General features: G+C 39.4%; 1 protein-coding gene across 1 annotated transcript in view; it reads right to left on the reverse strand.

Moving 5' to 3' along the window:
• Positions 1 to 1034: 1034 nt before the first annotated feature.
• The window catches only part of CUNH1orf87 (chromosome unknown C1orf87 homolog), a 71260-nt gene continuing 58571 nt past the window's right edge, over positions 1035 to 13723 (reverse strand). The window contains 3 exon segments of the mRNA XM_055629043.1: positions 1035 to 1195; positions 5287 to 5473; positions 8504 to 8577. Coding sequence (XP_055485018.1) covers positions 1035 to 1195; positions 5287 to 5473; positions 8504 to 8577 — 422 coding nt within the window.

The following is a 13723-nucleotide window of genomic DNA, read 5'->3' on the forward strand; positions in this document are numbered from 1 at the left end:
AGGCTATATTCCTTAAGTGAACCTGTAGCTATCTCCGTGTTGCTTAGGAAGGGAAGAGATGAAAAAAATGGAGAAGATGGTCAAGACAGAACTGTGTGGTTGGTGAAACTACTGGGTTTCTCTGCCCTGAGAGAACAGAGCATGTCCAGAACTCTAGTCCCAGGTTTCGTTCCTTAAACCTTTTCGTGGGAACCCTGGGAAATAGCCCTGAAGACACTGCTCACATTGCCTACTTTTGCCCTGGAGAAGATGCTGAACTTACGTAGAAAACTCAAACTTGAAATTGTTGCCCTGCTTACTGTTAATACAGAGTGAATACTTATTTTGCTTTATATAGTATTTTTTTTGAGACAGGGTCTTTCTGTGTATCCTTGGATGTCCTGGCACTCTCTCTGTAGACCAGGCTATTCTCAAACTCAGAGATACACATGCCTCTGCTGTATGGGGGCTGAGGTTAGAGGCGTGTGTCACCACCATCTGGCTATTGTTTTTCTTATAGTGGAAATCCTTCCTAGAATAATGATTAGAGTAATGGTGTATTTACCTACATAGGGAATTATGTAATGAAGCTCTCAGGAAGCTGAGACAGTAAAATGACAAATTGAAGGCACATTTGGAAATATATATTTAGACTTTGTCTCAAAACTTAACCCACCAAAAAGATCTGTTGAGGTCTGCTCTGTACCAGGAATTCTGGTGAGACAGCAACATTTTGCATGCTTTTTGACACATGGACTCATGCTTCCCCCCCCCCCCCCAAAACAGTTTGTTAGTGATGTAGAAAAAATATCAAACACATTGATAATAAGGACTGTAAGTACAAAAGAGCATTTTAAGGATTTGGACTCTTGTTATATCAGAAGACAAAGCTAGGTCTCTCTAACTGTTGGGAACTGCTCCTGATCATAGCCATCAAAAGTGGCTAGAACAGTTACATCTGTCCCAGCTCTGCCCAGGACTCAGACTGAGGAGAAGCACAGGCCCCTTTAAGAGGGGGATGAGAGAAAGTCTGCTCTCACTCCCTGCACTTGTTTTCACAGCTCCTTTAAGTACTGAAGTACTGGACCCAAGATTATGTTTCCTCCTGAATGGAATCTTCGCAAGGCTTGTTCAATTCTCTGAGGACTCAGGGACAAGTTGTAAATAAGATTGTAGTTGTAAATGTGGTGTCTTGCTCGCTCCTTCTCCAGAACTCCTGTGATGACATGGGGAGGAGGAGGATTAAGTTTATTATATTATTTTAAAGAGGAATGATAGATCAAGGAAAGATATGTGTTAGTTTGAATGAGTTGTAGGTAAATGCTAAACACTAATGTTTTATGACTTTAAGATTATTAAAATTGACCTAAGATATTTAGAGTCTTGGATATGGCTTATAGACCCTAGGAGATGACTTTGGAGTAGAACAAAACAGATGCATCCGGGAACACCACACATATGCTCTAAAGAATTTATGTTTTTTCCTTGTATCCATGCAAAACGTCAAAACGTCAAAAAGTAGGTGTGTTTGCTAAAAGTGTTCCTAAATATTCTTTTTTTTTTAAAAAAAAAATAAAGTACCTATGAATGTTGCCAAACAGTTCATCTGCTCCTTCCTGACACGTTTCCTGTGACTGTCTCCAAGTAACCTATGTGATAGATGTGTGGTTGCACAGCATGCATTCTGTCACCTGTACATCATATGCCTCCAGGACGACAACGTCAGCATGCTTTCTGCATGAAGGTTAGGTGCTGATAGCGGCAGAAAGGACTGTGCATCCTCTCTGTGAATGTGTGGATCAGAGCATCACTAATGACCACAAACTGATTCATAAGCCTGAATTGTGAGCTGAGACATGTTATGTGCTACCCTTGGGAATGCAGAGAAATAATCCATTGCCTGTGGAAGTTTTCCAACCAGTGGAGAAGATAAGTTAGGCAAAAGTTTAACTGACATGGAATAATCATTACAATAATGAATGCTTACCTTCGAAATAGGTTGTGTCTCATGCTCCATTCCAAGCATTTTATAGTCTTGATTCTTTTGGCCCTTACCATCACCCATTTCACAAAGGGAGAATTGAATACTAGAGTTGTTCAATCACAAGCTTAATGGTTCTCAATGTTAACTACTATATCACATTATAAAATGAGGATAAGAGATTAAATGTGGATTATATTGTATAATTTTCTTCTTTGAACTCTGCAGATCTATGTCAAAAAGAAGCTTCCCAACCTCTTTAGGAGTGAAAGATGCTTCTCTTATGTCCTGTTTAATTACTGTCAACATGACACAACATGGGATCATGTTAGAAGAGTCTTAGGAATTATTCAGATCAAGTTTTTCCATGGGCACGTTGTTGGGGATTGACGGGATTGATAGCTGATGCTGGACAGTCTTAATAGTGGTGAAGTTAACTAATAGAGTATGGGCTTGACTCTGTATCTTCTGACCACAAATAAACAAAACCTCATCCTCTACCGTGTCTTGAGCACTAGCTGTAGTAAGAAGTCAAGGAGATCTAGGTTTAAATTATGAATCAAATTCCTACTGACCACTATGTCATCATTTTGAGCTTGAGGTCTTCCTCTGCAAAGCGGGTACTGAGTTTTCAGTCTGACTGATGTGAGAATTTAGAAATGAAAGGCATACTATCAACAGGCACATGGAAAGGATGTCCTTTAAGGCATTCTGCCTCTTTGCATTTTATATATATTTTTTTTTATTTAGACTTTGGTTTACTTGGTGAATTCTGATTATAACATTTATTCAGTCATTTATTTCAGACACCTTTCTTTCTTTAGAATGTTTGTCATTCTTTGTTCCTTCTCTTTGAGGCTTTTTCTTTTTTACAACCCCCATTAGAGAATAAGCCCAGTAGGTTCCCAGAAACACTGATGTGATGATGGATGGTCTGTTGGATCCTGGATGGGGAATGCACTGGCCTACTTAGATGCTTGCACATAATAAAGAACAGTGAGTCATCTGTGGGCAGAGCAGGTGTTGTCAGCTCCACATCTAGAAAAGGCCTTCATGGTCTGTGAAACACTGTGGCTAATGAACCAACACCGTGACCTTAACTAATCCTCTTTCCCATTAAAGGCAGTTGTAGATGTTCCCAGATCTGGCTGATACATTCTTTGGCTGTTGAGCAACTAGCAAACTTCATAGAAACGCAGAAAACAGGCATAAACAGAAAAGGAGGCATGAAAAAGGCCTCTCAAAGCCACCAGAATCTGTCCCCAAAGTCAACAATACTACATTTTTCCTCAGACTGTTTAATTTCTATTAGAAAGGTCCAAATCTTTGGGGAGTTTTTCAGTGACTAAGTTTAGGATATGGTGTACATTATCATGACCTAACAGTTTATTTAAGAATGACTTTTCTTTCGACCCACTGTATAGCTAGGCTGAGGATGACTTCAATAACCTTCTAATCTTGCTTCTTTCCTATAGAAATCATCCCTAAATGATCCATCTCAGCTTTCATGATGACCTTCTCTGGTGGATTCTGCTGGAGAAGGATGTCTCCTCATCCTAGCTCCCAAGATTCACAATAGAGGCTCAACTTCACCATGCATCTAATACACCATGACCTCATGTATACTTCCACGCCTCTCTTGTTCATCCTTCCACTCTGTTTTGAGTTCAACTCCTAACATTTGGAAAAGATGTTTTCAACTTAAAATGTCTTGTTCAATTCACTAAGACATTCCTTACATCTTGTTTCTGGTCCAGCTCTGTCTTCCCAGTACTGTCTGTGGTACTTCAGTTCACATTACATGCTAAGCTTCCTTTCATATCTTGGCTCTTTCCTTTTTTTACATTAGCAATTTTAATTGATACATACTTATAGAATAATATGTGATGTTGTAATACAAATAAACTTCTTATAATTTAATGAGAATAAACAAATTTATCTCCTCAAATATTTATCATTTTAATAAAAGTATACATAATTCCTTTTCAGATTTTTTGAAATGTATAGTACATTAGAACTCCTTTCTCCTATGTAATAGTAACTGAGCACTTGATGTCTTTCCTTTGGACTACTTAGTTCTCAATTCTTCCTTTAATCATAAAATTTTTTTATGTGTTATCTTTTTACTTTTCTGTTGTAATGCTGTTAACTACTGCCAGTTTCTGTGCCTTGCCTTAACTACTGCCAGTTTCTGTGCCTTGCCTTAACTACTGCCAGTTTCTGTGCCTTTCCTATCTTTGAAACCAGAAGCCAGGGCTTGGTTCACTCTTTCTGGATTTCTTTCTGGTCTAGCCTCTAACACAGCACTGTAGTCAGTAACACAGTTTAAATAAATATTTTATTATTCAGCTAGCTGAATCTTGTATTTAAAGTTTTCAGTTCTTTCTAAATATCTTTTTCTTCCTTCCTTTCACACAATTAATAAAAATCTTGGGATATTATGCTAGTATGTTTTATGACGTACAAAATTGTATTAGAAATTCCAAACAGAAGAAAAGGAGCACAAAGAGAATGAAGACATTATCATCTTCATAGGAGTGCTTTTACAGGGCATACCAGCCTTCAACCTTAAGTGATCATTTTGAATTAATGAAGGTGTTGCTGCTCCCACAAAAGGATTCTTCTCTCATTAAATGCTCACATGCCACAATCAAAGAGAACTCGTCACCTTGTATGTTGTACTGAGTTATTTATACACAAGAAATAATTTATGTGCTCCAATATTAATGAGTTAGCAATGAACCCTCAAATAAAAAATACATGACATCAAATAATATGGTAGATATTAAAGAAGTTGGCAAGGCTAGATGAAGTCTGACCTAGATCTGTCTGAAGCCCCAGAAACCATGATTAGATTCCAATAAAAATAAGATTGAAGAGAAGTAGACCGGGAAGACAGGAGACTTAAACAAGTGGGAGATTAAGGCATGATGTAGGAAAAGCAAGTGACAATTATGATTGTGTGAGGAATACTAAAAATGAAAGAGAGAAAAAGAGACAGCTCAGATGGGCAGGCCCAAGCTTCGAACTGCCATGTGGTTTGGTGTTAATCTTGGGAGCAGAAGGGAGTTAGAAGAATTACAAGAATGAAGTGTGTGTTAGACTGGTGGAAGAATGGAGGTAGAGACAGGCAACACAATAACTTCGCCATTCATCTCATGGGGAATTCTCCTTTAGCTCCTCTTTATGATTTCTAATTCTGTCAGGCACCTGTTTCATAGATAACAGGTATTATTTACTCATGAAATGAAACCAAGCCAGACATTCATGTGTAGGTTAGAACAAAAATAGAGATAGGCTGGTGGGCTTTGGAACTCATACTTTACCTGTGTTGCTCAGGTCACACAGGTAAAGGGCCTTTTCCAGCTTTCTGAATCTATCTATCCACAGCTCAGGTTCTTCATCCTCCTTCCTCACAGGCTGGCAGACTGACCTGTTCTTCAAGGATTGCACAGGCTCTTGTCGAGCTGAAGTCACAGGATGTTCTGGCCACAGATTCTTCTTTGGAGTTTTCTACCGAAACAACATAAACATCATACTGGCACACATTCGCTGCTCAGAGCTTCTTCAGACTCTTGGCAAAAGACGAGGCCACACAACTAGATTTATTGCAAGGTCTGGCTTTGGGAAACCAGGAAGAGTCTCACATATTTGGCAGCAGAAGGCTCTACCTACCAAGTTTTTGCTGAGTGCAAACATGGCAAGTTTTCCTTTCTTTGAAAAGGGTGACATTATCACTTTTATCTAGTTTGTTTTTGTTGCTGTTGTTGTTTTGTTTTGTTTTGTAACAGGCAAAGGACTTGAGACCTGGGTGACAGATCTGATGTCCTTCTCTAAGGATGTTAGAAGAATCTATAGGAAATGGGCTCTTGGAAAAACCACCACCTTCTACAGTTTGTGTTGAAAGATTGACTGGCACAAAAATAATGCTTGTGGGCCCAGTTTAAAGACTACCTCAGTGTCTCTTTAACTGTAACCTAATGAAGAAAATAGAAGTTCAGAAAGAACCAGAGACTTATAAGATAGGGCAAAATTATAAGCAAGGCATAGAGGTGAGGCTTAGCTCAATTCAATATCCTTGTCTCATGCGTACTACAGAACGAAGAGGTGCTTTTACAATAAAATAGACAAATGAGACCAAGTGGTGCCAAGTAAGGCATCCTGAGGCCTCTGTGTAGAAGGGCTGAATGTCAATGCTCTGATCTTTTGGGAAATTTGCCTTCCGCCTGTCCAGTCTCCATGGTTATAGAAAGAAGTACCATGTTCTGTTTGCTTTGTTTGGGACTGGGCAGCCAACGCAAAACAAGTAGTGTACCTATTGTCTAACAGAGAGGGTACTAGGAACATGAAACTCATAGTAAAGATAGGAAAACTTGCCCATGCTTGGCTCCTTAGTTTAGCTCATGATGCATTTCTGTCCATAAATAACAATAAAATTTCCCATTTTTCCAGTTAACTAAGCTAGTAGAGTTGGTTCTGTTCGTTGCAATCTAAAATGTTCATAACGCACCATAAAACGATCTGTACCATTTGCAACCTCCCAACTTTCAAATGTCTGAAACTTTGCAGTCATTTTCCTAATGCCGAACTTCTCACATGTAAATGATGAACACCCCAAACTCCTGCTGAAGAGCAGCTGTAACACGAAGCTTGTCTATGATCTGGGTAACAAACATGGATGAGGTTGCTCCTGGGAATGTGAAGATTTTTTTATTTTTTATTTTTTTTGCTTGAAACACTAGAACACTGCATGAAATTGCACTGACATAGTTGACCAGCAACTAGTAGATTTTTCAGGATGAGTATAAAATAATTCCTCTTTGATAAGATTAATTTGGGGACACAGAAAAAGTTTTCATATAGAAAACCAGAAAGATTATTCCTATGCATTTTTAGAGTTTGAATAACTTTAGAAATGGGGAAAGCTTTAGAAAAATCTGTTCATCTAATGAACTTGAATACATGGATACTTTCATTAAAAGCACCGTTTTGTTTTGTTTTGTTTTTAATTTTTTTGGATACTTTCTCACTCTGATAATTAAAGACAAAGGGAAGAGAGGCTTTGTGTGAACTCAACTTAGGCTCAATAAAGGAGCAAGTAACTGACATGTCCTATACCACTTTTCCCTACCAGGAGAAGTCCAAATTCCTTGGTTGGCCCAGAGAACATTAATGCAATTTTTGCTTATTTCTCCAGTTTATCCTTTTCAATCTTATATTATTTTTTTCTAGGCACATAGAGCTGAGGATGCTCTTTGCCTTCATAATGTTATTCCCTTTGTTACAGAAGCCCCCTTTTGATGCTTGTGCCTGGAATGATAGGGCTCCTGTTCAATTTTCAAGACCCATCTTATATCTTACTTCTTTTACTGCCTTGCTGAAAGGCTCAGCATGGGCAAGAATTTGGTCTCTCTCAACCCTTTGTCTAACAAGACACTCACCACTGCATACTATTTTTGTCTAAGTATCTCTTGCTCTAGAGATAGTTATTGAGATATCATCAAGGTCATATGAAATAGTTATTGAAAAATCTCCAAGGTCTAGCTAGTGGCTGACTGAGATTCTCAACACATTCTTGTTGAATAAATATGTCAATAGATGAATGAATGAATGGACATATGGATGGATTATTTTCACTGGTATAATAGAAAAGCTGTTCTATCAACACCCTGCTTCATCTTCTTTTTAAAAAGTGGGGCAATGAGGACTGCGTATACAAAGATGCGAGAAGAGTCAATTATCACAGAAATGCAAAAAAAAAAAAAAAAATTCAACAAGAGGCAAAATAAAAGAGCAAAATGTATTTTTTTAAAATCTTCTTCACAACAGACTTTACACTCGAAAAAAAGTGTTTGTGGTTGTTTTTTTGCATGGCAAGATGCTTGCCAAAATGGATAGTGTTTTCTAAAATATTTCCATGTATGAAGTGCATGAAGAGGCCTCACATCATCCTAAAATGAATTATGTTCTAACCCAGACATTTCAAAACAACAATAGAGACATTCATGCTACTTTTAAATTCTTCAGTATCTCCTGGTTAAATCCTGATTATATTAATATGACTTTTTAACCATTTGCTGCGCATTTATCTCTTCTTTGTTTTTCTTTCTTCTGCCTTTAAGAAAACTCAGAATATTAAAAAGCGATCCCTTGGAGAAAGGTCTCTCTCAGGTTCTGGATGCTGGAGATAAGATAGTAAAATAGTCTTCTGGTCACCTTTTAGTCTGATGACAATTGGTGGTCGCAGCTTTGGAAGCTCAACTCTGCATGTGCCAGAACAATTGCTTGGGACATATGGCAAGTCTGTCACTGAGCAAGGGCAAGGGGCTTCCAAACAGTCACTAGGTTAGGAGCTAACTGATATTCTAGGAGTTAATCTGCCTCCTTTTCTGTGTGAGGTCCTAAATTCAGTCTGACACTAAGCTGTAGAGTAGAAAGAAAGAGCTTGAAGGTGAATGCCCAGACCAGCAAGAGGTGACAGGATGGGGTCAAGGGACCTCAAGCCCACCCACCCCCAGTAGCTCCTCATGTCCAGCTGCATACCACATGCTCTGCCTTGCTTTGGGGTCTCTCAGGGACTTCAGCCAAGTCAGCAGGGCATTTCTTTTCACTCTTTCCTAAACAAGAGAAGGAGATGGAAGAAGGGTTGGACCAGGTATACACATTTAGCATAAACATATGTATGAGGCAAAGGCAATACCCTGGGCTCTGCTGTAGCAGGGTGAGTGGGTAGGAGGGCTCCTTTGTGTTAGGCACTGGGGAACCCTGGTAGATAAAAGGCCAGGTTCTTAACCTTGTGGATTTGAGAATGTGAGAGGGAGTGATAAATAATCTCCCAAATGTATTATTTAAATACATTACATTATTTAGATACATTACTCAGGAAGGAAATGTATAGAAAAAGGAAAACAGTGAAATTTATTCAGGAGCAGTGGAAGCAGTGGGAAGTGATTATTTTTAAAGGAAATTCAACAACTGGTGATTAGAAGGATGAGCAGGAGTCATCTGGACAAAGGCATGGCAATAGTGCCCATGAAGCAGAGGTGTGGATCAGCCAGAGTACAACCTGTGGAAGAATGGACCACAAAGGCCCAAGCAGCTTAGTGAGGTGGACACTGTGGCTCTGTCTCCTGTGAAGCAAGCGCCGATACCCCTTTGACCCTCAGGTGTGTGAGCACCTCACATTCCCAGGCTGCCTTCATGGATAAAAGCAACCTGCTTTAGATGCAGAGCCACCTTCTGCTTTGTCCTCCGAAGCCTAGGGAGGACTTCACTGATTCTAAACCCCCGTGACTATGCCGTAGTACCAGGTGAAATTTAAATATGTCACTGAAAAAAAAAAGCATTAGTTCTCAGTTGCTCCACACTATTTTCAATAAAAGGGAACCCAAAACTTTTACCCAATGTTGGGAGGAGGCATTGTAACACAGTGGGTGATATTATCAGTTCTGAGGCTAGAAGTCTTGGGTTTAAATCCTGGCTGTTTTGTAAGAGCCCTGATCTTTTGGTGCCTACTCATTTCTCTATTCCTTAGGCCTGCTGCTGACAGAAAGAGTAGACCTTGGGTGATGGTTAGGACTAAATGGAATTACCTAGAGCACAGCAAGTGTACAGTGTGTTAAAACAGTTTAGAGTGTTTCCTAAAGTTCCACATCAGGCTTAAGTCCCCTTTGTAATAGACTATTAGCATTCCGTCTCTGGATCATTATAAACTCCCTTCAATTTTTGTATGTTTGTGAGGTTTCACATACAGAGGACACACGGGTGTACATGTTTGTGTGTGTGTGTGTACAGATGCACTGCGAACATGAGTGTGTTGTGTGTGAAGGCCAGAAGCATCTTTCTCAGTTACTCCCTGCCTTATATTTGAGACAGGATCTCCCCCGGTTTCCAGAATTCCCCAGTTGGGTAGACTGACTTCTTATCTTCACTCCCAGCCCAGTAGTTACAGCCCAGTGGCACCCTGCTTTGCCAGGCTTTTTTAAAAAACAAACAAACAAACAAACAAACAAAAAACATTGGTGTTGAGAACGAAATTCATGTGCTCATGTTTATGCAACAAGCAATTTACCAAATGAGACATCTCCCTAGCACTTCCTCAGTTTTTTTTTTATATTTTATATTTTTAATTTATTTTTTATTACTTACAATTTAGTTAATTGGTATACCAGCTGTAGCCTCTTCCCTCATTCCCTCCTAAACACATCCTCCCTCCCTCTTCTCCTCCTATGCCTTTTTCCAAGTCCATTGATAGGTGAGGTCCTCCTCCCCTTCCATCTGACCTTAGCCTACTAGGTCTCATCAGGACTGATTACATTGTCTTCGTCTGTGGCCTGGTAAGGCTGCTTCCCCCTCAAGGGGGGAAAGAGCCAGCCACTGAGTTTATGACAGAGACAGCCCCTGTTCCCCTTACTAGGGTACCCACTTGGAGACCGAGCTGCCATGGGCTACATCTGTGCAGGGGTTCTAGGTTCTAGGTCCTTGGTTGGAGTATCAGTCTCAGAAAAGACCCCTGGGCCCAGGTTTTTTGGTTCTGTTGCTCTCCTTTTGGAGCTCCTGTCCATTCCAATTCTTTTATCTCCCCTTCTTTCATAAGATTCCCTGCACTCTGCCAAAGTCTGGCTATAAGTCTCAGCATCTGCTTTGATACCTTGCTGAGCAGAGTCTTTCAGGGGCCCTCTGTGGTAGGCTCCTCTTCTGTTTCCTGTTTTCTTCTTCTTCCGATGTCTATCTTATTTGCCTTTCTGAGTGAGGATTAAACATCTTATCCAGGGTACTCCTTGCTGAGCTTCTTTAAGTGTATAGATTTTAGTATGTTTATCCTATATTATATGTCTAATATCCACTTACGAGTGAGTATATACCATGTGTGTCTTTCTGCTTCTGGGATAACTCACTCAGGATGATCTTGCAGGAAATGATGGGAACTAGAAAATATGTTCTTAAGTTTTTTGATGGAAAAGATAGTGTGATTTCGTGTTCACCTGAAGCCTCATCACCCAGTGTGAGAACAGTCCTCAGTGCTTTCCGACAGTGAATGGCTAGGTGTTTTTATGGGGCATTTGGAAGATAAAGTTATTAAATATGTAGCTCCTTTCTCCAACTCCTTTTCCAGTCCTTTCTCCAACTCCTTTTCCAGTCCTCTGAGAACAGAGATGTGTTCTCTTTATTTCTTTATCTCTCATAACCTACTCAGATACCATAGAATAAATCTACATTGATGCTGACTGATGATCATGATGGCAGTCCCTTCAAGACAAGTCTGAACAGGTCTGTGGACAATTTAAGTTATCATGGGAACCCATGAAAACCTACTTGCACTGAGATCTGCTCACTGCACCATTTATGAAAGAAAATGTTTGCTCTTTATTGCAAAAGAAAATGCTTCAGATTACTCTTAATCACACATTCACATCTCCCTCCCACACACACACAGAGAGAGAGAGAGAGAGAGAGAGAGAGAGAGAGAGAGGAGAGAGAGAGAGAGAGATTTAGAGTTAAAGGGACTCTAGAAGCTCTGTATGACATAAAGGTAGGGATGTTGACTTATGGTCAGACAGACCTAAACACTAACCCTGCATTTTTTCTTATAACAACTGTGAGCTTCTCGATGTGTCCTTTTATTTGTGAACTTCCAGGAACTTGCCATACTATCACTAGGTGAAAATTAGGTATATAAAATATTCAACAAGGGAAGGTGCTCAATCTTAGGCACACCTCATTTTCTCACAGGAGAGATTTACCATACAACATGCCAACTATTTTTCCTGGGCACCAGTTAATGCATGACACGTTTTAGAATAAGATCTAGAACCTAGATTTGTCTCTGTTTAGGTCTTTCTTGCTGTCTGAACTTTTCAATGCTCTCTTAGGAAAATATATGAAACTCTATTTGGTTTCTATTATGTTTTACTCTTTTTCTTCATCATTGCTGATGGTATATACTAAGGTAATTGCTTGCATATGTAAACGTTGTTTGAAAGACCTGTGCTGGATAGCTCTCTTTATTTCTTCTTCTCCCTAACGCAGCAGGAAGGGTAAATGAGAACCATCTGTGTAGTCAGCCAATAGAAAGATTGCACTGAAGAAAATAAACCCCACTACCTTCTAGAAGTTTCCAAGTCTGAGATGGATGAGGATTTATTAGGTGGCCAGGGGACTGTAATATTCACTGTAATGTCCATCCCTTTTGTTTGTTTTCCCCATTACTGAAATCAGTGCTGTTTGTTGCTGGTTGTACCTTAGCTCAACTCAGAGAGCTTTAAAAAAAGACCAATGCTCAAGTGTCTCACTAGACCAATTAAATTCTGATTTCAGCCAAGGAGAAACTAGCACAACACTTTTTAAGTGTATTCTCTAGGTGATGCTAAAATGAAACAAGGTTGAAGGCTTTTGACTGAAATAAAAGCTTCTGGATTCATGGGTCCTAAAGAGTGAACCTTGTGTGATCAGCAAACTAACCCATTGAGTGTTTATCGATGGGAGGCATTTACCAAAATTTAAAGGATAACTATACAAGGTAGAAATTACCTATATTCAACAGGTTAACTAAGATGATAAATTTTCACTTGTTTGCTTAATAGCTGAGGTAACTGTAAATATATTTCCAATTCATTCACTCATAGAGGACAAACTAGTTAAGTGCTCACTAGAAGTCAACACAACAGTGACCAAGACAAGCTCTTATTTTTCCTCATGAAGTGTGCATTCTAGTTTTGAAGCCAGAAAAGAGACACACACCGACATCAGGTATGATATGTGTTATCAACAGAACTAGACCCAAGTTCAAGAGTGAGAACCACTAGAATCATCAAGGAGTTCACTCCAGGACTCTGAAGAAATCACAATTAGGTAGAATACTAAGTAGACAAGAAACGAGAGTGCAAGCCAGGCAAGTACCTGGGGAAGGAGCACTGGGAAAGTTAAGGAAAGGCAAAGGCTCTAAAAAGCAATGTTTAGCGTATTCAACAATGATGGCAAGGGGAGAGCTAAGATAGCACAAGGCAAAGGTGGAAAAACAAATTCTCAGTTATAAGACTCCTGGTAGAGCCTTGGCACTGATGCAGGTTTCTGACTATTTAGCTTCTAGCCCACACTCTTTCCCTGCTGAGTCTCCTCTTCCTTTTTTTTTTTTTCTTTTGGAGACAGAAACTATATTTTGCTTTGTAGGACCACTCAACTACTATTCCAGTGTACTATGATTTGGTAGGTTTGATCTCCAGTTCCATTTCTGAGAATGTTCTAGTTAATCTAGACAATATCCTAATCTAACCACAGTCTTTTTTTGTCTCAAATCTGGACATCAAATTGAAGTTGAGCATCTGATAGGAGAGGAAATATTCTCTAATTCTCTCTCTCTCTCTCTCTCTGTGTGTGTGTGTGTGTGTGTGTGTGTCTGTGTATAAGCACTCATGTAGGTGTCCATGCAAACTGCAAAAGGGCATAAGATCTTCTATGGCTGGAGTTATGGGTGGGAGGATGGGAGTTGCCCTACATTGGTGATTGGAACCAAAGAGTAGTTCTCTATAAGAGCAGCAGGCTCTCTTCACTCCTGAGACAGCTCTCCAGCCTTTCCTGTACATTTCGTGCATAATTTTGACTAGTATGCTCAATTACTTTTAATTTTTATCTATGCTTCAATCTGTGTATTTTCTATTAAACTACAGTCAATCTCACAAATCCTTTCTTCATTTTATACAGACATCTCCTATTATACATATCTATTAAAATTACATCTACTTTGTGTATTTTTCAGTTTATGTC

The sequence above is a fragment of the Psammomys obesus genome, unplaced genomic scaffold (assembly GCF_907164565.1).
Source record: "Psammomys obesus unplaced genomic scaffold, mPsaObe1.curated_primary_1811, whole genome shotgun sequence".
Classification (NCBI taxonomy): domain Eukaryota; kingdom Metazoa; phylum Chordata; class Mammalia; order Rodentia; family Muridae; genus Psammomys; species Psammomys obesus.